We start from the raw sequence: 25663 nt of genomic DNA on the forward strand, positions 1-25663 counted from the left end.
GTCATGATGCATATTCTATTCAGATATCAGGTTTGAAAAACATACATTATTACCTTATAGAATCAATGACTTGTCAATAACAGAATGTTAACTAATGTTGAATTGACTCACCGGGGAAAAATTATGAACATTAACAGCGATCTCAGCTAATCCAACCTGCAATAAAGCACGCAGGCATGATGAATGGATATTCATATTTCAAATTGAGGACAGCAGAATAAAACATTTCAAAGAATCAATAACCTTTCAAATAATCTTTAAGAATCAATAACCTTTCAATATTATTACAATATTATGAAGAATCAATAACCTTTCAAAGAATACATCTGGATAAAACTCTATAAGCAACTATAAGTTACAAATGGGGAAAGGGGTAACTGTCCCCAACAAAAACTCTATTTGAGGAACAAAATGAAATATTCCTGTTCAGGAGCTTGGACACAAACTAGCACCCTAAAGGTTATTCTAATTGGGGGAAAATATCAATAGGAGAAGAAAAAAGGCTATAGACAGTCACTTGATAACACCTCATTTACTTCTTCACCAAACTTATGATGCTTGTACACTTCAAGCAATAGGTCTCTACAAGGAACAACAGCTCCAATTTTAATGCATGCCAAAAAAGCACCAGAAAGCTTTCTGTGCAGACTGTATGCTTCATCAGGTGGCGGAGTGAGCCTGTGCTTAAGCATTGTCGCCCCGAGGTGCGAAATGCTTTGAGTAATGTTGCTTGATCGGAAGTCAAAACCACCAGGTCTTGAGAAAGGCAAACCCACAATAAAACCAGCTTGAATGTGGGCATCTAGCATTACATCTGATTCCGTTCCAGTGAGGAATCCTAGTCTCCTGGACATCTCAACTACCTCATCACTATCACTGTTTGCACATGCTAGAACCTAATCAATTAAAGATCAGAAACAATAAATAATAGTAGTAAGAGGTTTGAGGAATTTGCAGCTCAGCTTAAGGAAGGGGTAAAGTAGTAAAGCAGCTCAAGACCTCCTTCCAAGTTGAAGCCGTACAACCTACCAAATTGCTAAAACAGTTGAGAATATTGAATTACAAAAAATTATTAGCAGTAGAGCCTGTTTACCATGCTGATTGAAACAATTGCATAGTCACCTTAGTTATTGTGATAACATAACTAGTTAGACAACTAGAGGCACTTAAATTCTCTTTTTGCATATTCTTTAAATTTTAGATAAGTCCTAATAAAATCTCAGCAACATTAATTTTAAGCAGAAAACAAGAACCCAAATGAATATTTCAAGCTTAAGCTTAACTACTACAGGTAAAAAATATAAATTAGAAAGGAAGAGAACCAACCATTCTTAAATAATCGTCAACAATTTTTTTGGGAAATCCCTTGCAGCTCCAAAATCAATAAGATTGATTGTCTTTGTCGCCTCATCGTATAAAAAATTACCCCAATTAGGATCAGTCTGCGTGGAAGAGAACACCCCAAGGTTAGAGACCGCATTATCAGAGTTGAAGTAGTGATTTAAAGGAAAACTCCAAAAAGTTGACATTGAAAAACATGAAGCAACAAAACATAGAAAATGAAATTCATTAATATGGTACATGAGCTGTTAGGAATAGGATAAGTTGGGCCTTATTGTATTATTTTTTAGAAACTCTACTAGGAATATGTGAAAGCATCTTGGTAATGGTATTGTCAACACTATAGCAGCCCCAATCAGTATAACTTCATTTCACCATACCTAGCTTGCTCTTTTAAGTGTATAGGATATAAACAGTAAAAGAAATGGCATAAAGTTCTCCACTTAAATCAAAATCAGTTCACAAGCAAGTAACATGGAAGCGAGTGAAAGATATTATGTCAGTTGAGGATGATAGTGTTCCACCCAAACCTAATCTTTCATTACATTTTACTCAAGTCTTTCAACAACAATGTCTTGAACTAAACCAAAATTCATCATTCAAGATGACAGCAGATGCACTTCAAATTTTCTATGCTCATAACTGAGTTTTCTGATTGCTGATGCTATGATCAGAGTGTCAACAGTGATATGTAATAATTTTACTATGCACGTATAATAAACAAAGGTGAAATAACGTGCTTGCATAAATTGGAATACAAATAACTCCAACAATGTGAGCTCCAATAACTTCTTCCCAATATAATTACGAGTTTCCTGGTCTAGCAATGCCACTTTGTCAATTGTAATTCCTGTAGCAACAACCCCATGTTCAAAGATAAACTACAACGTGAATACAATAGAATTGTTAATAGGATACCATTACAATTATTTAATGAAAATAATGTAAATAAATTCATCATTTAATTGAATAAGCAATCCCCAGTTTACACACACATTCTTTTCTGCCAGTCTCCCCAATAGAACAATAACAAAATTATAGTGAAAGAAAAATAAAAGCATCATATGAGTAATGAACAGGACAAATGGTGTTCTCACTGAAAGCTAAATATTTGAGCATGGAGTCAATGAAAGCGTTATGCATTTATCTTTTTTCTTAATAAAAACTATGTCATTGAGGTGACAGAACGATATTCTCAAAACATCTCACTGACAATCTAAGCAGTATTGAGAAGTAAGTCACACATCGTCTACCTCAATGTTCCAGGTGTGGTTTAAATACACGTGAGGCTAATTCTCTCATTACCAACTGGGTTTACGATGGAACCTTAACCAACAGGGTTTCAGATGCAGCTGCAGTAAACAACTTATACCTTTTGAGCAACTTACTTGTACATATATTATGCAAGCTGTAAGCAAGGATGTATAAAGAATGTATTACAAGAACTTTGAAGTTTATTGTAATTACCATAAACAAGTTCTGTAGTCAATACTCTCTTGCTTGAAATATCATCCACAACTATTGGAACATAAAATCCTTCCTTGCCCGCAAGCAGATCACGGAATCGCTTCTGACTTGCTGCCTCCAACTTGTAATCAGACTCGCGAGATAATTCCTCTTTGGCCACCTATAAAATAATACAAGAATGCAAGCAATCTTTAACATATAGGTGGATACAGTTGACAAATGACAGAGACAGTGTTTTTTTATATGATAGGTAAGAGAATCCAGGTAAGTATCTGCCATAGAAAAATATCACCCTGCATAATCTAGTTTAGAAGAGAGCACAAGTAATATCAGATAGGATGGGATAAAGGGTGAGGAAAGAAATAGATAGAAAGGAAGGGGAGAGGGACTTAGGGATCCAAACCCCTACATACAAGACAGTAGGTTTTGAGGGTTTAAAAGCTACGAAAATCAGGATATGAATATAAACATACAACCGAAAGCACACATGAATTCCATCAACAAATATGTACCTTTATAGCTCTGTCAAGATGAAGTCCTTCAGGAATTAGATTTGTATAGTTTAAAAGAAGTTTCACATTCTCAATGTCACTCTCGATGCTATCTGCAACGCCAGGGTATTGAATTTTCATTGCGACTTGCATGCCATCCTTTATGACAGCTTGGTGGACCTAAATTTATTAAGAGGAACCTTGTTAGACTATACTTAGCAGGTGTAACAATATAAAGTTGCACAATATTGTTGTTAGGAAAATGCAAATTGTTCTGTTTGGAATTATATTTAACATAAGATCTCGTATATAAGAAAAGCAACTATTGCAACTTCTTGCTCTTATAAGAGAAACTTTTATGTTAATATAAATTCAAAGTTAGATTAGATAGCCCCAAGTCACCTTTAGTCTTCCGACTTTAAAGAAAAAGTGAGGAAAGCAAATTTTGAGTTTTTGAAGCTCATCAGATATGTTTATCTGTGACTGGTATAAACATTGATTGATAGAGAATACAAGAGATGTTAACAGCAAATATAACAATTGTAAACACCATTTTCGAAGACACTACCAGAAGCCAAATAATCTACGGAAACATAACAGATTCACAACCTAATTGTCAAAGCTGCAAAAGATACCTAGCACTTCTGATCATGGAACACATGATCAAGGCAAACTATCATCTAAGAAGATCTTTATCCACTAAGCAGTCTCTATTTATTTGTTTATAAAATATGTACTTTGTTTCTAACGTCTGCATTTTTGCTCTGTCAAACCCAGACCATTTGAAATAAAAACTCATCTGACAGCTGATGCCACTCAATATAGGTTGATGCACATTATACAATTACTATAAAAAAACAAAGACTTAAAAGCCTATTTAAAACCTCAACTCAGTGCTGAAAATGATTTAGCAGCTCTTGTTTAATATAACTAGATCAACCAAGTCTTAATCTCACTAGATGAGCTCGGCTACATGGATCAAACGATGTCATAATACTCTATCATAAATCATGTACATTATCAAAACATTGATCTCTAAATCCTTCTTAATCATGTTGTTATTGCCTAAGGTTTTTGTTGGCTTCCTTCTGCCTCTAGAAATTGGATTACCCTCTATTTGATATACTTTCCTTTTTTTAGGCTTCTAATGGTTTCCTCCACATATGTCCGCCCCAAACCACCTAAGGTGAGATTCTAATATCTTTCATACATGAGATCTAGCCCAATTTTCTCTCTAACACAATCATTCTGAATGCTATCTTGTCTAGTGTATTCACTCATCGAACGCATCATTCTCATCTATATTACATTGAGTTTATTCTCTTGTTCGCATTGTATCGCCCAACATTCAGTCCCAAATAGCATTGCAGGTTTTATAATTGTGCAGTTAAATTTTCCCTTAAGCTTGAGTGGCTTTTTCATAATTAAATAATTGAAAGAAAACAATTCCTTTTGGTGATATCAATACATTTTCAGCCTTTAAAATTCAGTGTTAAATTTTTCATCACTGGAAATTCAATGCTAAAAATTTCAATTTAATCTCAGCTTCAGTTTAAATTGCAGAAGACCAGCCAACAATTCTAGTTACTATCAACAAATTACTTCAGAAACAACATATGTAATCCATTATATATGTGTGCACCAAAACCCATTAAGCCACAAGTATAAAAGACAGACCACTGTACCGGAGCAGGAACAAGAGATTCATCCTGTATGCTCAACATCTGCCCAATTTTGAGTGCTGCTCCACGCATTCTACAAAGTGCAAGAGCTAAGCGTTCTGCATTTTGTTCAGATAGGAGCGGGGAAAGCGCAGGTTTATTGCCTTGGGAAGGTGTACCATAGACAAGCCTCTTGGTATATTCCTGAAGTGTCCCCCAGACAAGACCAGCTCCAAGCCCAGCAAAACTACAAATTGTTAATGAAAAGCACTTGAGTAAGTACATAATGCCAACATTTGTTTACATCGTAGTTAGGAGACAGAATCAGCAATATTATGCTTTAGGTTTAATTACACTATTGGTCCTGAACTTTTTGAGGAAAATTCAAGATTCCTTCCTATATATGACAGACTCTTACAAATTTTCACGAGTTCAGAGACTCAATTAAAAACTTTTCAGTGTAAGACTCTATTCTAATTTCCCAAAAAGTTCAAGGACCAACAAAGTAATTAAACTATAATTTATAATAATCAACAATAGCCAAGCCTTTTCACAAAGTCAACTACATAGATCAAACAACATCATAATATCCTATTGCAAATCATGTCTATAGACAAACTATTTAAATCTAAAACCTCCTTCACGGTTTCACCTATAACTAATTAACAATAGTTCTATCATTCATCTAGTTTACTCTCCTCACTAAAGCTTTGACAGACCTTCTCCATCTCCATTCTCCAAGCAACTAAGGTGGGATTCTACCAATTTATAAAAAATATTTGCTAACTCAACTTTCTCTCTAATACACTCATTCATGATCCTATCTTGTATTTTAGTGTTTCCACTTATCCAATGCAATATTCTTAACATTAATCTTATACATAAATAAAAAATTGAATTAAAAAAGAGTAAGAGTGACAGTAACCCAAGAGCCCTTGAATCAAACATAAACTACCATAGTTAAAAACATATTATATTAATTCTAGTTTTCAGATAATAATGACATAACTACTAGAGTTAATTAACTGATCTTGTTTATACTTTACAGACTATATGTTGGAACACTTGCATATTCAAGAAAGTGAAGTAGCAAAGATGTGCCTTGATTTGTACAAGGAGTATGGAACAACTATGGCAGCGCAGGATTGAAGGTATATAAAGATTATGTATTCTCATGAGTTTTCTCTTCATCAAATACTGATACATTATTCATGATACAATATCAATGAGTTATTAACTTCAAGTCTTATAATTTTTCCTAAGGTCCTAGGTTATGAGTTTGATGATGATCACTTTCATGCTTACGTGCATGGAAGATTACCATATGAGAAACTGAAGCCTGGTCTAGTACTAAGGAACCTTCTGATTTCCATGCCTCAGCGTAAATTAGTATGTCAGAAAAAAACTTCAACCTTCTATATCAGTTTGTTCATTCATGAACATTCCATAAAATTTTAAGACTAAAATGTTCTTTGCAGGTATTCACCAATGCTGATAAGGCACATGCAGTTAAAGTTCTCAAAAGATTTGGATTGGAAGATTGTTTTGAGGGTATCATATGCTTCGAAACGCTTAACCCTCCCAAACAAATTAATAATCACTTGAATGAATGTTTCAGCTCTCACTCACAAATCCTTTGCAAACCTTCTGTGGAAGCCTTTGAAGCTGCTATTAGGATTGCTAATGTGCATCCAAAGAAAACAGTAAGATTGATAACTTACCTAAAAAGTGACCGTGGGAAGATTACTTTACTTACTTTATGTGTTTATTTATCGAGTGTAATATGTAAGAAATATGCCTCTTGTGACATGAATGGATATATTATTTCATTGTTTGAATGACATAACTCTTGGATGAAGAGTCATCAATGAAATGTTAAGACTCTTGGAAAAGAGCCTATATATAGTGTTTGATGGAAGCACTATACTAACAAGAAAAAGGACCATAAACATTGTCCCTATCTTTGCCCATAAAGATTGCTCTATCAGATCTATAAACCAAGAACACCAAACAACAACTAAATGGAGGATCGTATCGCCATGGGGAAAGGTTAGTAATCTGTAACTATTCTTATGGATGTGAAAACTATGATTTCTTAAGATCCATTTATACATTTTATACATGACTTCAAATAAAGTTTACATAATATTCATATGCAACGTCAGTGTAAAGATTTATACATAGTCAATAAGTCAATGATGATTAAAAATAAATATTGGATGATATAACGATAGTGTAAAAGTCGATACATACATTTTTCTCTTATTTATTTATATGCTTTTGGCCATAGGTTCCTAAACTCATGGAATCAATTCATAATCTATCTTCTACATATATTTTTTTGATGACAGTGTCAGAAATGTTGCAAGTGGAAAAGCAGCTGGGCTTCACACTGTTATTGTAAAGCTATAATCTGCTATATATGCATATTATTTAGAGATCTAAGAAGTTAAATAAATATGTATTATATGTTCATAACTAAATATGTGACATAAGTGAACATAATAATGATGGCAAGTGGGGCGTCCAGATTTGGTGCCAGGTGCTGATCATGCTTTGAATAGCATCCATAATATCAAAGAAGAATTACCTGAAATATGAGAAATCCAAGAAGACAACAACAAGCAAAGGATCCAACCTCAACTCAACCCATGGTACTTGCATAGGTTTATAATATTGTAGTAAACTTATCAAGCAAATCAAGATTCAAGTCTAAGTTTATAATAATTCGTAATTGCTTCCACAGAATGGTGATGCTTAAACATGAGAATCATGCAACTGGCATCATGAAATGGATTGGAAAAGTAAATGCAAATTGCAGAAGCTGAAATTTATAAGAGAGTAGACAATTACTATATTAATTAGGGTTATAGGTATTACTATAGTAATACAAAAAAATATGGGTTCAGTATAAATCAAGAAATTAATTCACTAAATGCACTTGCACTGCAGATATCTATAACCCCCTCATGGTTCTGAGATTCAAATGTCCAAATACAACATGGTCATTGTCTAGCTATGGAGTCTAAATCATGAAATCATATAAAAATATAGTATCAAGCCAAATAAAAAAGTTCAAATAATGTCTGCATGTACTGCTTTGAATGTAAACGATTGGGATAGTGTAGTTAAATAATTTAAATAGGGTTTTCTTAAATTCCGTAGGATAAGAGCCTAAAGCTATTTCTTCAAAAGAAAAGAAAATAATTTATATATTGATAGTATAATAGTTTTTTAAATGATTATAAGATCATTTAATATTTAAGAGATGATGTTGAAGCTAGATTTTCAATACTTTTACCATAATTAATTGCTTGTTTTTAGAATTTAAGAGACCCCTTAAACTAACAAGTATTCTTAAGTCATTCTTTTTTTGGGGTACATTCTTAAGTCATTCTTTAATGAAAGAAAAGGAGTTATTTTGTAGTGAGAAATGTTAAATTTAATATTAAAACTATTAAAGTTAGTGTGGATGTACTTCTTTTATGTTCCCTAATTCCTTAACAAGTATTACCGGTGTACTTATTAACCAATCCCCATCATAATAGGTAAATTTTCCATTCCTTGAAATTAAGGACATAAAATATATTAAAAGGATAAAAATGTTTTTACTATATTATTTTTTCTTTTGTTTTTATAGTATTTGATTCTTTATTTATTAATTGAGAGAATTTTTAGTTAAGGGTATAATCGGAAGAATAACAAGAAAAAGAAAAAAAAAGCAAAAGTGAATATTAGAGTTAGAATATGATGAAACAAAGACAAGGTTGAAAAATCATTCTTTAAGGTATCTATACTCATCCTAATTTGTTATATCTTGTAGAGTACATTTTTCCTAAAATTTTCACTATCAAAGATTGATATTGGCACTTCTTAGTTTTTGGTAAATGAGAATTGTGTTGGGAATATGAGACCAGAATAATGATAAAACAAAATTAGGTGTTGTATGTGGTCAGAGTCAGAGGTTACTTTGTCTATGTTGATCACAAAGTGAAGAACAATGCACGTCTTCCCTGCAACCTCACAAATATCACTCTCTCCATTCATATTCCCCCAACCTGCACCTTCTCCTTCTAATTCAATTTCCATTACCCACTCTTTCTTATTCTTTCACCCTTTTCATTTCAATACCCATCATTCCTTTTCCACTCCTAAACCACGCTCTTTATTCAAGTTTACACCTTCCTTGTTATGTGCTTCCAAATCCAACCCCACCATTGATGATGATGATGATGAATATTATTCTGGAGATTTAATGATAGCAGAGGAGGAGGAGGAGGGTGATGACAGGGTTGAAGGTGAAGAAGATGAAGAAGGGTCAGAGTCTTTAACGGAAGATGGGGTTTACATTGAGGTGATGAAGATGGAGAAGAACACGCGAAGAATTGAATCCAGGATTTCAATTGAGGCATCGCTTGATGCTATTTGGAGCATCCTCACTGATTATGAGAGGTTATCTGATTTTATTCCTGGTCTTGCCGTTAGTCAATTGATCCAAAAGGGTGATAGATATGCTCGCCTTTTGCAGGTTCCTCCCTATGTCTTATTTTCTGTGATGATATGTTTCAAAAGGGTGTTTTTAAAGTTTGATTTTTTATGAAATTGTTAGTTGCATTTTTTGCCAATTTATGATGATTCCAAAAGGGGTATTTAAAGTCTGCATTTTTTTTGTGAAATTGGTTGCATCATGCATGTTGTTGCCAATAATGTCAATCCTGTCTCGCAATGCATTTTATTAATTTGCTAAGTTTTAAATAACAACACATTAGGTACCGTTTGGATGGGTTCATATGTTCTGTTCTATGTTTGGTATACTTTATAAATAGATGAAACGAAGACATATGATGAGACTAAAACATAGGACATTTCGGTTTCACTATGCCCTGGAAACAAAGAGAAAGGAACATCTCATCTCTTTCTGTCTTGTGTCAAAAGCTGCCTTAGTTATTCACAAAGTTTTTTCTACTGCAGAAAATGTGGTGAGCAAGTTATTCACAAACATTGAATGATCGTGATAAAACCTTAGCAAGTGAACTTTTAACATATCTTTTATACCTATAGTAATATACCCTGAAAACTAATAAATCTTTAAAGCTTGCATTATCTATAATTCTATATGCTAGACTTTGCTATAAACAAAGAGACAAGCAGCATACCCAAAGAGAATCAGTACTTAATCTCTTGCATCCTGGATTCCTGATAATTGATTTTGCTTCTGTGTAATGGATCTTATGGTCTTTATTGTAAATGGAGTGAATGTTAATTAGATGATTTCAAAAAACCGGAGACTTTTCTAATACTTTTGTATACATAATGAGTTTTCTTCTTGTTTTCATAGTTACGTTCATCCAATACTGTCATTTCTTTAGAGTGGTTTTAAAATGTGCAAGTATAACTTGATTAGTCTCAAAGACATCTTAAGTAATGTGGATAATATGAAAATTTAGGTCAACATGATTATGTTGCAAACAATTAGCTCCATACAAGTGTTGAAGAACAGATGTCCATAAATGACTATTATTTGAGAGATTTGAAGCACATCCAGCTTGATGATATATGTTCGCATAGCATGTTTAATTAGAGTTGCAGATACTTTATTTCCAGAGCTGGCTTGGAAATCATCACGGCATCAATTGTGGGTGATGATGATGATGATGATGCATATTCATCCACACGTTCAGAGTATGGGAACAACGATTTGAGTGAATGATACGATATGCACAAAGTTAGTCGGTGCAGCATTTTACTTTCAGAAATTAAGTCAATGTGGTCTTATGCTTATATTACTGATATTTAGTTTTGGACTTGGCAAAAAGTAAATAAACAAGTTTTGGCTTGGTTATGTCAGTCAGGTTTAAAATCACACTTTATGTCTGATTACATTATAGTAAGGCCAAACGTGGTCTTACCTAATTTATTTCCTCTAAGTTGCAACCTTTACAAATTCAATGCCACAGTATGTTTTATTTTCCTGTGACCTGAACTTTAGATTGATTTTTTCTATTCAGACTTTTCCTTGTTTATGCATTTCACTTGAATTACAGCGGTTGTTGTAACATTTGCTGAACAGATTGGACAGCAGAACCTGGCATTTGGGATAAAATTTAATGCTAAAGGAGTTGTAGATTGTTATGAGAAAGAATTGGAGACTCTTCCTTCTGGTATGAAACGTGATATCGATTTCAAGATGGTTGAAGGAGATTTTCAAATCTTTGAAGGAAAATGGTCTATTTTGCAGGTAGAATTTTTTTTTGTTCCATAGTTTTTATTATTCTTCTGCATCCTGCACTACGCATACAATCAATTACATAAATCAGACTTTGAGGTACTTTTCTGTATCATTAGTGTTTTTCTAATGTTGAACTTTTGGTTTCTAAAATCAACACTTTAAACATAATGGATCTTGGCTAGCCTTTGTCGGTGACCAATTATATGTGGACTTTATAATATTTTGGTACTCAAATTTGTGTAATTCGGTATTGACTAAGTTGACACTGAGTTCTAAAGAAACAAGGGATCTCAATTTCTTCATTAGTTTGTTTTAAAAGATGCTGAACAAATTATAAGAATGAAACAAAAAAGTGCATAGATATTCGAGGTGTTGACATAGAAATGCAATGCTAACTTTGTAAACGTTGATGGTTTTGCAGCAGTCCAACATTGGAAGCTGTGAGGAATCTCAAGAAGTTAACACAACTCTCTCATATATTGTTGATGTTAAGCCAAAGCTGTGGTTGCCTGTTCATCTTATAGAGGGTAGACTATGCAATGAGATAAAAAAGAACCTCACATCCATTAGGAAAGAAGCTCTAAAGGACAGTGACAGGGCTGTGCATGCACAATAGTTCTAGTGAGTTATGTAATGATGTATGGATCACAGAAAAATGAATACAAGTATAGTTTATTGAACATTGCCAATCACTTATACTTATACACACAACACCTCTCATTTATACAATTTTTATGATCTTATTACAACAAGTCTTTCATTTTTTCACATTTACACTTTGATTCTACCTGAGTTGTCATATTGTAAGTCTGCAAGCTTTGGCTTATTCGCCGAACACTTCCAAAGACGGTATAGTTTTAGATCATCAGTTAAAGTTGGAAGTGTTTGGCTGACTTGGCTGAATTACACCCATGAAGGTTGAGCTAGCAACAATGAGGTTGGGAAATAAGGTCTATGCTATAATGCTAATATCTTGATGAGTTGAAAATTCACATACTGTTCATTGTTCCATCCTTTACCTAAGTGGTCTTGAGATGGTTTGAACATGCCAGAAAGTTTCATGTTGGTTGGCAATAGTAGTCTAAGATATGCATAAAAAGAGTAATGATATTCTTACTCTTATTCCTTGTCTTGTATCCCTTTCTTCCTCTACTTTATAACCATTAGCCATCTATTTATTGATATTGTAAAAGCAAAGTTTGTTTGATAATGTTTATAAAGTGTTAAGAGGAGTGTGTGGAAAACTAGTGTCAAGATATCATTTTTATTTTTTCATGTAAAAATATTACATATACTCAAGTCAATCTCAGACAAAAGAAATGAGAAAATGTAATGACAAGTTATATAGGGTGTTCGGCTTGGATCCAATAAAACATAAAGGTCCACCCATTGACCCATATATAAGGGAAGGGTGAAAAAGAGGAGTAGAATTTTACACACTCCACAATTAGTTTGACACACCCCACTTTTAATATTTTTTTCTTCTTAAATTACCCTTAATCACTCCAAACCCCACATTCCAACAATGCTATCATTATTACCCTTACCCACTTAATATTCGTGCCTATAAAATGGAGTTCATAATAACTAGTCCAATGTTTATTAATAATAAGAAAATGAGAAATTGCTACATTGTCACCTAAATTTTGACATTAGATACGTGATGTTGGAAAGAGAACAATGGATTCAAATAGAAACATAGTTGTGGTTGGACCAGTGACGTAGATTGTTTCATTTGACAGGTTTAACGACTTTAATCTATTAAGGGAGACATAACCCATTGTTTCAAGAAGTTTTTGTTGCGTTTGTTTTACCTTCAATACAACAAAATCAGAAAAGGAGTGATTAAATTTGACATTAATTTAGGGCACTTTTCCCTTTCTCAGTTTTACCTTTCTTCTTTCTTTAAGAAAAAAAACAAGGTAGTTTTGTGGTGCTATTTTAATAAATATAATGAAGCAACCGATATAGATAAGGGAAAAATCAACTATCCCAAATGATGTATTATTCTTATCCCAAACCAATCATATATTGTTATATGAATAAAATAATTTTTATAAAAAAATAAATAATATTATGATTAGTCCAAAATAAAGAATGATACTGTTTTGGGAGAGATAATCTCTTTCTATATATTAGACCATTGAGTTTGACAATCTGCATCAAATTCGTCCATTATTGTCAGTTTGGTCAATATTGATCTGGAGTGATTAAATAATTGTCCCTTATCACGTAAGACCACAAGGGTGTGATACATCAAATTTTCAATTCAACCAAGAAGCATGATATGTTACGTTATTAATCAACTTTGAGGTTTGGACTAGTACTATTGTTGACCCCTGACCCTGACATTTCTTTCTTTATCTTACCCACTATTCATTCTACTCACACTTACTCAATTACTACTCCTACGGGTTAGGCTGCTCTCCATTAATGGAGAGGCAAATGTAACTTTTCCCTTTAGTTTAAAAGATAAATTTGTCTTATTATAATAAATATAAAGGTATAAATGTAAAAGCATATTATATTTTCTTTAGGTTTTGGCATCACTTGCCTCTCCATTACTGGAGAGGAGTCTCATTCTACTCCTACACGATACATCACATTAACTTCACAATCAAATTCTAAATAATGTTACATTTACATCATCCTATTTTGGGGGGAATATAATATCACTTGTATCACAAAATAACACTCTCATCTTGGTTAGATTTACATGTGATTGCAAGTATGTATCATTAGTATATCCTGCACATAAACATTATATATACCAGTTAACAAAAATACCAAATCTACACAGATTTGGATCATAGGTTATTCTAAATACAAATTGGTTTTGTTGTCTTCTACTCATGAATCATGGAGTGGATGCATATAACATGGGAATTCATTGAATGAGACAAAGTTATGAGTATAATAAGAAAATGATGAGTGTATAAATAATTAGAGTTGATCATCATCAACAGCAACTAAGCCACGTGATTGTCATATAACCTATGACCCTTTGACAAGTAATCTTTAACTAACACAAAGTGGACTTCCCTATTCCTCGTTCTTTTTCACTTTCTTAATGAAAAGTATATTTTATAGGATTTAATATGTATACTATGTAAATGTTTTTTACACTATCAGTCAATCATCCACCATTAATTTATTAATTATTATTGACTCTCAAATAAAAAGTAATACAAATTGATGGTGAATGATGTGCTCACAGTATAAAAACAGTGCACAAATTTTAAATTGTAATGTGACACAATTCTATTAATTGAGTCGACTATTCAGGAAATAAAAATTATCTTCACCTCAAAAACTTATGAAGAAACCAAATCAAATATATAAGTTTAAATTCTTTGCACTTTAAACTCAAAATTATTTATAAGATGATTAAGCAGAAAACAATATTCATTAGAGGATTGGGGGTAGCGTATCCACAGATGTAATTATAAACAATTACACGAAATTAAGAATTATAGAAACATCACGCTTCTAAATATTTATCTTACAAAACTGTGATGATAGTTAACACAGTAATAAACATTTGAAAATATCAATATACCTCACGTATCATAACTTGTACACCTTTTACCCCTTAAAAAATAACTTTCATACTTTATTATATCCATGCAGACCAAGGTGTTTTTGGTTTACCCACTTTTTTAGTCATCTTTCACCCTCTCTTCTAAATATAGGAAAAACATACTTTTAATTAATTAAGGAGTGGATTTGGAAGATGTTCGAGGACATTTTTTATGTGAATTAGATGAATAAATCACGTATATAATCATGTAGCTTGAGATTAGAAGTTAGTTTTATTAAAACTATAAAATTGAATAAATTAGAATATATGACAACTTAAAAAGTTACTAAGTCTTAGTCTTATATATTTTAATCTTTTATAATTATATTTAACACTAATAAGAGTGGCCTAGCTATATCAGGTCCTAGTCAAATTTAAAATGAGCCTTATTTACTTGAAGTTTATTTTTGGGTTTTTCATAATGACTTTTTTATTAAATTATCATAATTAAATGATATGCAAAAGCCTTGATTACAAAAAAATCACTGTTAAACCTAAATAAATGCCCTTGAAACTATGATATTGTACCAAACTAAATAGTAAAATAACCAAATTATTCTTGAAAGTATCACATTATAACAAGTAGTCTCACCAAGTCTTTTTTTTGTCCATTATTAACGATTAAAAGTAATAAAAATTTAAATACCTACGATATTTGAGGACAAGGATATATTATCCCAAACTATATATTGGATTAATAAAAATATGACATTTCAATTAAAAAATTAAATATTTATTATTTTTTCTATTTTTATTTCAATATAATTTGTGTGGAACATAATTTGGGATAACTAATTTTCTCTCTCCATATTTGTGGGCATAGAGCCACTGCTTGAGTTGCCTTATAGTTGAGCCACCCATAAGCGTAAAATATATGCATGTCACTTTCATGTAACAAGAAGTGACCTCAATTAATATGTCTCATATATGTGTTGATTCGATTTATATTGGTGAGTACCTCTTACTCAATCTTCAATATTTTTTTAATTAAAAGAAAAGAACATGCTCCATTTTTTTAAAGTTTGAAATAGATCTACTTTCGCTATAAAAATTTGTACATAATCAGTATATGATACACAATTTATTTATATTACTTATGTTTAAAAGTCAATAATAATAAAAAATGAACAATAAATAATTCAGTGACAATATAAAATTATCTTAAGGGCATATATGTTTTCTCTCTTTCTTTTAACACAAAACTTTTTATGACTATTGTAATTTGTAAAGCCATTACGTCCATTTTCATGGCGTGCGTAATGTTGCACGTGGAAGGTTCCATTGCATAATTGGTGGTTTAATTTGCCTCACTTATTCCCGTTTAAATTAATTATTTTTATCTGAGCGAAGACTTTGGTCGAAGATACCCACTTGAGGTGTATAATATATTTGTAGGATGCTTATTATTCACTACACATTTATATAGCTTATTAACATAATAAGATACGTACCTGAAGTCATGGCTATTTATTTTATTTGTTCATTATAAGCGTTGAAAAGAGAACAAATGGGGCCACCTAGTTTACCTCATCGTGATTATCTAGTGGGTTTGGTTAATCAATGAACATATATCACCTATTCTAACGATAAACATTTACATTTATGATTGATCAAAAAAATAATTAATTATTAATTTTTTAATTTAAAAATATTTGTTCAACCAATCATAGACTAATAATATATACAGTAATACAAGTTGTGAGACAACAAATGTACTCCTCTATTCTTAAGGTAGCAGTTTCATTTTCTGTCCATTCCAATTAAATTTTAATAAGTAGTATAAAAATGTTATTTTTAATTTTTATTTTTTTCTTTATGTGACAATATATGATTAGTTTAAGATAAGGAATGTTAAAGTTTTTGAAATTGGTTATGTTTCTCACGAGTTTATAAGTTTACTTTTCTCTTAAATTTGTTTAATTTTTGTGACTAGTAATTTGCATTGTGAAATTGAATTGCACTAAATTCCAATGATCATGCAACATATGTTTGGTAGAGTAGTGGGAAATCCTGGTATAATTTTTATTCACTAGTTCTACATTTGTGCACTCAAATTATATTTATCCATGTATTCATTTTTTAATTAATTATTCTAAGGAGAATAAAAGTTGGATATCTCATTTTCTTTTATCTTGCCACTAATGAGTAATGAATAACGTGTGGCTGCCACAACTTCACATAATTTCAAATTCTCCAATAACATAATATTGGTTTGAAAATGTAAGTGTAGTGCATTTCTGCTATCATAACACAAATGGATTGAAAATTGCCTTTTGCTAATGCTATTCTTTCATACTAAATTTTTATTTTGTTTAAAAAGTCCAGATAATATTAGTTCCTATTTGTATAATTCTAAGTTCACATTATTAAAAAGAAAATCAAGGTAATATTAGTAAGTAAAAATGAATTTACTACTTTGACCAGTGTAACACCAATGCTGACCGTGACTTAGATTTATAAATGTGATATTTATATAATACTAATACAAAAATTATATAGAATAATATATCGTCAATCATTCATTTATATTTTTATTACATACAAAATTATTTACTCTGCTAATAAAGAAGATCTTTATGTGTTATGTATGTATGAGGCATGACGTTAGATAAAGAGAAAAAAATGTACATTTATTGATAGTGTATGAATTTTATATATTGTCATTACATTATCACCATTGATTTTTAATTACTGTTAATTTAAAAAAAAAAGATAATGAATGGTGAATAATGAAATATACATGTATAAATCTTTATATTATTAGTGTATACATTTTACACTCTTACATTAATTGATTAACCATCAACTTCTTGGTGATGATTTCAAAATTCAACTTTTTAATAATACAATTCATTTGAGTTCACATTTCATTTCATTGCAATTAGCAAGAAGTTTCCTTTGATGTGGTATATAATATATTGTTTGATATGCTATTATGAAATTGATTAATAAAAGACTTCAATAACAAGATTAGACGACCTCGTGTTTTCAAATTATTTTAACCAACCTGAAGCTTAGTGTTCTTACTAGATAATCCTCCATCTACTTAATTAATTATTGAAGTTAATTACTAAGTAGTTTCCATTCATCTTAAAGCTTTTGCATCAATTTATTATGATACATGTTGTTGATAGGAATAACTAGATATCCAAAAATGATTAATTACTTAACAATTATATTATACCTCCAAAGATATAACTATTTGAAAACTCAAAGATAGAGAGAACCCCTGAAATGAACTCAGCATGATTCTTCATCATCTAACCAAATCTCCATTATTTTATTTATAATTATTTTGGTCTCATTTTAAAATATTCCAACCAAAACCCCCATCTTCACTTTCTTTGTCTTAAAGCTCAACTTCCCCCATTGTTCCAAAACACACTCCTTACACCATTTCTCAACAAAAAAAATTGTATTTATTTTATATTTGTTATATTCAACTGAAGGTAGTAGTGGACTAGTGGCTATGCCCCAATGACTCAATTCATGCGTGGAAGAGTTATTTCGGCCATGGTTCCCTCCAATGTTTATTTCTCAGATTCCATAAACAAGAAAGAACAATTTTTTTTATAAATTCTGAAATGGGTTTCTGTTGCTCTTAGATCTGTTTTCAACTTTGCCCACAAGGTTAGATCACCATGTTTGCAAGAAATTTTTAATTTGTTTAAAAAATTTCTTAGCTTTATCTCTTTGGCACTGTTTGCAATACTCACCTACTGCGCTAAAGAGTGTTTTTTTATGCTAGTTTTGGTGGAAATAGCACATGGGAATTTGTGTTTTATGGTGATGCATGGTGAGGTGAGTATTCATCATCATGGGGTGGTTCTTCAGGTTATGGGGTTTTCAAGGAGTTCGGTCTATCTTTTGTATCTGTATTTGTTGAGAGTGCTCAATTTTAGAAACCTTATATTTGTATCTAAGGGCTTTGTTTTGGATTGTTGTTTGCAATAATGGGTAATGGTACTTCTCGTGTTGTTGGCTGTTTGGTACCATTCAATGGCAAAGGTGTTGATTTGGAGTTTCTAGAGCCATTAGATGAAGGGTTAGGTCATTCCTTCTGTTATGTGAGACCATCCATATTTGAATCTCCTGCCATTACCCCGTCAAATTCTGAGAGGTATACTCTTGATTCCAGTACCCTTGATTCGGAAACTTTGAGCGGATCCTTTAGGCATGATAGCATGGAAGATTCTTCTGGCATACACAAGCCGAGTAAGAATTTTCCGGAAACTACTTTTAAGACAATTTCGGGGGCTTCTGTCAGTGCCAATGTTTCCACTGCAAGGACTGGTAACCAGAGTGCATTGTTTGCTAGTGATGCCCTGGAACCTGCTGCTTCGTTTGAGGGAACTGCCTCATTTGCTGCTATCCCTTTGCAGCCTGTTCCGCGTGGTTCTGGACCTTTGAATGGTTTCATGTCCGGGCCTCTGGAGAGAGCTTATGCCTCAGGTCCGTTGGATAGGGGTGGTGGTTTCATGTCTGGGCCAATAGAGAAGGGAGTTATGTCAGGCCCTCTTGATGATAACGATAAATCCAACTTTTCAGCACCCCTTGCACATGGTCGCCGGAGGCCTCGTCTCCAACATCTCATGAGAAGTGTAAGTGGACCAATGAAGAATACCTTTTCTCGGACTTTCTCTAAGAACTCTACCAGTGGCAGTTGGATGCAACGGTTATTGTTTCATCCAGTGACCCAACTAGCTTGGCATTCCAGAGAGGCAAAGTGTCGATCCGAAGTTGCTAGAAATTGTGGTGAAGTTGGACCATCTGAAGTGGAGTATAAACATACACATAATTTGCAGTGGGCTCAAGGCAAGGCTGGTGAAGATAGGGTTCATGTAGTGCTTTCTGAAGAACAAGGGTGGCTGTTTATTGGGATATATGATGGTTTTAGTGGCCCAGATGCACCTGATTTTCTGATGAGCCATCTTTATAGATTTATAGACATGGAACTGGAGGGGTTACTTTGGGATTATGAAGATAATCCGGTAGATCCACATCCACTTGAACCTGAAGTCCCTAAAACTGTAAAATCTATGGCTGCTCCAGTAAGCAATAGGGGGGAACTATGTGATGTTCATGCTAATTCAAATCAAGGAAGTTTAGGTTCTTCTTCTGGTCCAGTAATAATCCAGGATCAGTCATCTAACCGTGAGATAGTTGAGGATAATGCTGAAAACAAGTTACCTAACTGCGGAAGTTCGACAATCCCATGTACTGCTCCAGCCTCTGTTCCATTTGGACAATTGTCGGGTAAAGGTAGAAAAAGTGTGCGGCTTTATGAGCTACTTCAGATGGAATCTTGGGATGAACAGGGTCTTTTCCCCGCCTCAGAACAAGGTAAAGATTCTTCTGTTCCTAGGGAGTCTACACTAGAGGGGCATATGAGACCTTGCTCATCTAATTTAAAAGAAGAAATATCCAGAAATTGGGATGAAGATCCCACTACATCAGGAAAAGATGGAAGCATTGGGTTCGATGCAACTAAACAGGAGCAAATAGCTGCTTTTTCTGTTTCAGCGCAACGGCAGAATTCAAGAAAGTCATTTATCAATACAAAACTCAGACAAATGTACAGGAAGCCAAAGTCCCTATGTAAGAAACTTTTTCCTTGGAGTTATGATTGGCATAGGGAGGAAGCTTTTGTTGATGAGAAACTAGTGGAAGCCTCAGGACCCATTAGAAGATGCAAGTCTGGAATCGATCATAATGCAGTTTTAAGAGCAATGGAACGAGCCCTTGAAAGAGCAGAAGAGGCGTACATGAAAATGGTGGAGAATAATCTGGATAAAAATCCAGAGCTTGCTTTAATGGGATCGTGTGTTCTAGTGATGCTGATGAAGGATCAAGATGTTTATGTCATGAACCTTGGAGATAGTTGTGTGATTTTGGCTCAAGAAAGACCAAATGATCGTCATCCTAATCCAAGTTCTGTCAAGGATGAAAAGAGGCATAAAAATCGATCTAGAGAGTCATTAGTACGCATGGAGCTGGATCGGATTTCAGAGGAGTCCCCAATTCACAATCAAAACAGTGATGTTAATAAGATGAACAAAAACAGAGAAATATCTATATGCAGATTGAAAATGAGGGCTGTTCAGGTTTCCATAGATCACAGCACAAATACTGAAGAGGTATGTTTCTGCCATTTTCTTATATTGGTGAATAGAATAGTTTGTGATACCTTTTTTTTCATAATGAAACTGTTCTGCCACACAATAAAATGTAGTATATCAACATAAATTTGTCTTTACCGTATCCAGTTATGGTCCAGAACAGTTGTTGGTCATTTGCTGAAACAGTGGATTTCCTCTCTCATTGAATTTTGATAAAATATGAAGCAAAATATAATGTGGTTCCGAAATGGCAAAATCAATTTCTAGGTACATTTGTTCCGAAGTTCATTTTGCATTAGCATTTCTCTTATATTTTACAAACATTACATTCACTAGCAAAAACCTGGGTCATATTTCATCGAACATATTTAAAATATGAAGCATTTACTAGAAGGGAAAACTGATGGTATTTGATGAAATCCGACTTTTACTGAATAGTTTTCAACTTTGCATGTTTTCTGCAGGAAGTTTTTAGAATAAGAACAGAACATCCTGATGATAATCAAGCCATATTTAATGGTAGAGTGAAAGGACAATTAAAAGTCACCAGAGCATTTGGTGCTGGGTTCTTGAAGAGGGTCAGTTGATACTCTGACTTTGACTTATCTGAAATTTTGTTTGCTGCAGTCCTTTTGTCTGTAGCTTATAGGTAGGGATTCCACATGCTTTCATACTTACTATTTTTTCAGAAAATACAGTAAAATAAGGAAACAATATATGTATCAGGGCGTGGCTCCTCTAAAGTGCATTTTGCACTTTGGGGTGAAAGTGCTTCAATCTAAACCGTTGAATATGATGAATAAATAGTTGAGGTCGTCGTACCTCAACTAATGAATCTACATTAAAATTTGTATAGATTCATGCACTTTAGGCTTTGCACTTTAGAGGAGCCTTGCCATGTATTTCATGACTTTTGTCTTCAAATATTTATTACAAATCCTGACTTTAAACCCATTAACTTAAGTTCACTGTTTCTGTATGCGTGTGTGGAATTGTGGATACCATTTATCACCTAGTTATTTAATTTCTAAATGATGCATTTGTCATAGCTTCAGAGGATATTGGCAATTGTAGCTAGCTTTACATCTGTCTCCATTTACTTTTCTCTTGCATTATCTTCCTCAGATATTTTATTTGCATTTATTCTCTTGAGGAGTATTTCACTGTATATGTTCTGGATAAGATAGTTTATGACCTTGACTCCTTGTGATTTCCTTTCATTGAAATCAACCTTTTCAAGCAAGAAAAATATAATGAAGGGGAAACTTTGAAGATGGCTGGTTGTTATAAGTGATACTATAAAAGTGCCAATCTAAAATCAATTACTCCCAACTGATGTTTATGCATCTTATTGTCATTAAAAAGTGTTTGCCATTGGCTGGCATATGGATCTTCTTGTTCCATTTTTGCCATTTTCTTATTTCGGTCTTTTACTTTTAACTCTCTCTCAAGTAGAAGCATGCACATCAAATGACTTAAATGATGGCACGAACGGAAGTATAAAATGTTGGTTGGGGTTATGTCCCATAAATGTCACAATCTATTAGCTGTAAGTACCATTTTCTCACTTTGATCCTTGACTTGGAAGACTGCATGGTCAGTGCCTTGGTAGATTAAATGTCACAATCTATTATACTAGCAGAATCAAGTAGGATTATTCTGGCCTAGCCTCTTTTGGGAATTGGTCGATTTCCCATTTGTAAACTCCCTTTTATGAAATATTTTCTATATTTGATTTGGGAGACTATAATTTGTACATGCCAAATGGTAGAAAGCGCATCTTTAATCATGGACCTCATTGGTCTGGAGTTGCATGTATGTATTAGGAAAATTATTAATTGGAAAGAGTAGTCAAAGGTTTCGGGTTGGCGGTAAACTTACCCTCATGGTCATGGAAGGTGGGCATGAATTGGTCTAGTCAACACTCTTGGAATCTGGGGCCACAAGATTATGAATGTTAGGTTATTGATTTCTTAGCAATTTGCCTTGATAGGTGGTTGATATTTTAGGCTGGCAATAAGTGATCCACCGTTTAAACTGATACTTTTGTCTTGGTCCCTACTATGTAAAAAGTAGTTGGGGCAATCACAGGCCCACGTCATAGCTGGGCATGATTCTCTGACTCTCTTCGATCCCAACTCCCTTCAGGCTAAGAGCAAATTAATGGCCCTCTACATGGGTCTACCCTGTGTTTGGGTGGGTGACAGTCAATGGTGGGTTTTCACATTTTGATTTCCGAGGTCTAGTATACTACTATACTTTAAAGAGAGAGTTGAGGGAATGGCGGAAAATTGGACCAGCAGGTTGGATTTTTGGCATATTATTGCATTGCATCCCAGTCCCACAAATTTTCTAATTGACCATTATCGCATATGTGAAGATTCATTTGGGGTAGTTTAGATTAATTGTGAAGCATCTTAGTTTATATGTCCGAGAAAAATGCTAGCAACACCTCTTTAAAACACTCTTCTTAACACATTCTCTATAATTGAATGGATTTTATGCAGGACCCACTAAATCGCATAGGTACACTCTATCTAGTTGATTCAACATGAAACCCACCTAATTACAGTGTTAAATAGAGTGTATTTGCTAGCATTGCTCTCTTTACGATGTCAGTTAATAGCCTGAAGCTACCATATAATATTGTAGTTCAAGCTACCTAGACTTGTGAGGGTGACAAATAAAATCATTTGTATGACTTTAACTAACTTTTCGATTATGACAACAATACCTTGCACTATTTGTTTGTTTTATTTAATCCATCCGATGCAGAATCATTGAAACCTTTTTCTAACATTGATTGCTTTGTTTTAGCCATCTTTCAACGAAGCTCTGCTGGAGATGTTTCAAGTTGATTATGTGGGAACTGCTCCTTACCTAAGTTGCACACCTTCTGTTTTGCATCACAGACTTTCGTCAAGTGACCAGTTCTTGGTACTCTCCTCTGATGGGCTTTACCAATATTTCAGCAATGAAGAGGTAGTAGCCCATGTTACGTGGTTCATGGAAAATGTCCCCGAAGGTGACCCCGCACAATACCTTATTGCCGAGCTTCTCTTCCGCGCTGCTAAAAAGAATGGTCAGTTACTCCACTTTCCTAGTCCTCAGATATTATTTTCACAACTTAACACATTACATCTGAGTAATTCTTTACACCTGCTCCTCTCAACTTGCTTTCCACTTAATGTTCTTGAGCAAATTCTTTGAAACCAAACATCTTTTCGAAATGAGTTCTATTTTTATCGAGGTGGCCCTACAATGTTGCTGAAAGAGCCGTATGTTTGAATTGGAATTTGTTACAGACATACTCTTTCATCCTTCTCTATAAAAAGAAAGCTATCATGTGCCAATATCAGAGATGTCAAATGTTTCCAACTTTCCTCTTCATAGTACACAACATTAATTATGGTGCATCCCCAGTGTCTGTTTTTACACTATTAACCAATTATGTGTTGTTGTCATTATCATTAAAAATGTTTGGCTCTTATAATAGCTTCATAGAAATCACACTAGTAAAAAAATTACACTGCTATATCAAAATAGCCTTGATTTTGTTTTTACAAACTAGTAATCCTTCTAACTTCAAGTGTCAACATATGAAAACGTTACATGTTTAGGATGTTTTTGGGGTGCAAGATTTCTATTTGACATGTTTGATTCTTAGATTAGTTGTGAATAATTAAAGCTCTTTAAACAAATGAGGATTCTTGTCATATATTATTATGTATCATTCTCTTTGCTACCAACTAGAAACAACCACCTAATTCTGATAACTTGTTTTTTAATGGAAGTTAATTTATTAAAATTTGAGTGTTATTTCTTGTTTCTTATATGACATTTTTTTTTATTGTGGCAGGAATGGATTTTCATGAATTGCTTGATATTCCTAATGGGGATCGACGTAAATATCATGATGATGTATCTGTTATGGTGGTTTCTTTGGAAGGGAGAATTTGGAAATCATCAGGATAATTCTCTTTTCTCTTTCTATTTTTCTTTTAACTAAATGCTTCTCTATTTAATAATGTAACAATTTTGGGCTAGGAGTAAAATTGATTTTAGAAATCAAAATTAGTCTTTGAATCATTTCGAAATGAAACATATTTTTCTCTAGTCTCAAACCAAGTTTATTGGAAATTCAGTTAATGGAAGGTTACTACAAGTTTTTGTAGTACTTTACTGGTTAAGTAAGAAACTATGTCACAAAAGAAAGAGTATATCAACATGAGGAATTGAGAATGTTGTTCCACTATTTATTATTTTATATCACTTTATATACCAGGAGGAATAATTAATCATAAAATATTTAATAATTATAATTTTAACTTAAATAATTTTTTCCACATATATTAACATACTGCACTGAGTACAACTACACAGAATGGCCCATCCATGTTTCGCTACAGGCAAATGATTTTTCATTTATATTTTTTTACCATTATTATGACTTCGGCTAAAGAGCTATAGAGAAAAAAAAAGCTGAGAACATCAATTTATGAAATAAATTTGTCATAATTTACAAAAATAGATTATGACCTTCAAATCAATATTTTTCGCTTATTTTTATTAAGCAAAAACTTATGGATAAGTTTTATTTACTTATTTAAAAATAAAGAATATTCAATAAATACTTAATTAAGCCCTTAACCCCAGCACATTATTAACATGTATATGTACCGTATATTTTTAAGTAAAACAAATCTATTAAATTTTAACTGACTTATCTTTGTTCAAAGCTAATTATAATGAGCTCATGCTTTAAAAATTAGAGT

At 32.9% G+C, this 25663-nt stretch overlaps 4 protein-coding genes across 9 annotated transcripts; 3 read left to right on the top strand and 1 right to left on the bottom strand.

The window, feature by feature from the left end:
• Positions 260–5307, bottom strand: LOC109335413 (protein ABC transporter 1, mitochondrial-like). Its single transcript, XM_019571548.1, is given in 8 exon segments — positions 260–896; positions 1327–1349; positions 1352–1442; positions 2082–2191; positions 2809–2968; positions 3321–3479; positions 4808–4820; positions 4902–5307. Coding segments are annotated over 8 exon segments (1293 nt in total). The 5' UTR covers positions 5246–5307; the 3' UTR covers positions 260–503.
• LOC109335414 (suppressor of disruption of TFIIS-like) lies at positions 6002–7561 on the top strand (the record flags this gene model as incomplete). The annotated part of the gene is given in 5 exon segments (XM_019571549.1): positions 6002–6099; positions 6205–6349; positions 6439–6665; positions 7297–7360; positions 7457–7561. Coding segments are annotated over 5 exon segments (639 nt in total), but the record flags the coding sequence as incomplete, so codon positions are not given.
• LOC109336016 lies at positions 8719–11955 on the top strand. 2 transcript variants are annotated; one of them, XM_019572344.1, is made up of 3 exons: positions 8719–9488; positions 11031–11198; positions 11614–11955. In XM_019572344.1, exons 1-3 carry the CDS (start codon positions 8961–8963, stop codon positions 11803–11805), a joined length of 888 nt encoding a protein of 295 aa, XP_019427889.1. In that variant the 5' UTR covers positions 8719–8960; the 3' UTR covers positions 11806–11955. The 2 variants fall into 2 exon arrangements, with proteins under 2 accessions (XP_019427889.1, XP_019427888.1); XM_019572343.1 differs by having other exon boundaries at positions 8724–9488; positions 11611–11955.
• Positions 17971–25025, top strand: LOC109335823 (protein phosphatase 2C 32-like). Of its 5 annotated transcripts, none has more exons than XM_019572030.1 (5): positions 17972–19758; positions 19798–20906; positions 21353–21466; positions 23706–23970; positions 24748–25025. In XM_019572030.1, exons 1-5 carry the CDS (start codon positions 18723–18725, stop codon positions 24861–24863), a joined length of 2640 nt encoding a protein of 879 aa, XP_019427575.1. In that variant the 5' UTR covers positions 17972–18722; the 3' UTR covers positions 24864–25025. The 5 variants fall into 5 exon arrangements, 4 of the variants coding, with proteins under 4 accessions (XP_019427576.1, XP_019427575.1, XP_019427574.1 ...); XM_019572029.1 differs by having other exon boundaries at positions 17972–18399; positions 18518–20906; XM_019572031.1 differs by having other exon boundaries at positions 17971–20906; positions 24753–24868.

The sequence above is a fragment of the Lupinus angustifolius genome, chromosome LG20, assembly GCF_001865875.1.
Source record: "Lupinus angustifolius cultivar Tanjil chromosome LG20, LupAngTanjil_v1.0, whole genome shotgun sequence".
Classification (NCBI taxonomy): domain Eukaryota; kingdom Viridiplantae; phylum Streptophyta; class Magnoliopsida; order Fabales; family Fabaceae; genus Lupinus; species Lupinus angustifolius.

Excerpts from the sequence above, each read along its gene's own strand:
- LOC109336016 (XM_019572343.1), top strand. The coding sequence starts at position 8,961 with ATGCACGTCTTCCCTGCAACCTCACAAATATCACTCTCTCCATTCATA. Across the intron at positions 9,489-11,030 it reads GATATGCTCGCCTTTTGCAG|ATTGGACAGCAGAACCTGGC; the intron begins GTTCCTCCCTAT and ends TTTGCTGAACAG. Across the intron at positions 11,199-11,610 it reads GAAAATGGTCTATTTTGCAG|CAGTCCAACATTGGAAGCTG; the intron begins GTAGAATTTTTT and ends ATGGTTTTGCAG.
- LOC109335823 (XM_019572028.1), top strand. The coding sequence starts at position 18,723 with ATGGGTAATGGTACTTCTCGTGTTGTTGGCTGTTTGGTACCATTCAAT. Across the intron at positions 20,907-21,352 it reads ACAGCACAAATACTGAAGAG|GAAGTTTTTAGAATAAGAAC; the intron begins GTATGTTTCTGC and ends TGTTTTCTGCAG. Across the intron at positions 23,971-24,747 it reads CCGCGCTGCTAAAAAGAATG|GAATGGATTTTCATGAATTG; the intron begins GTCAGTTACTCC and ends TTATTGTGGCAG.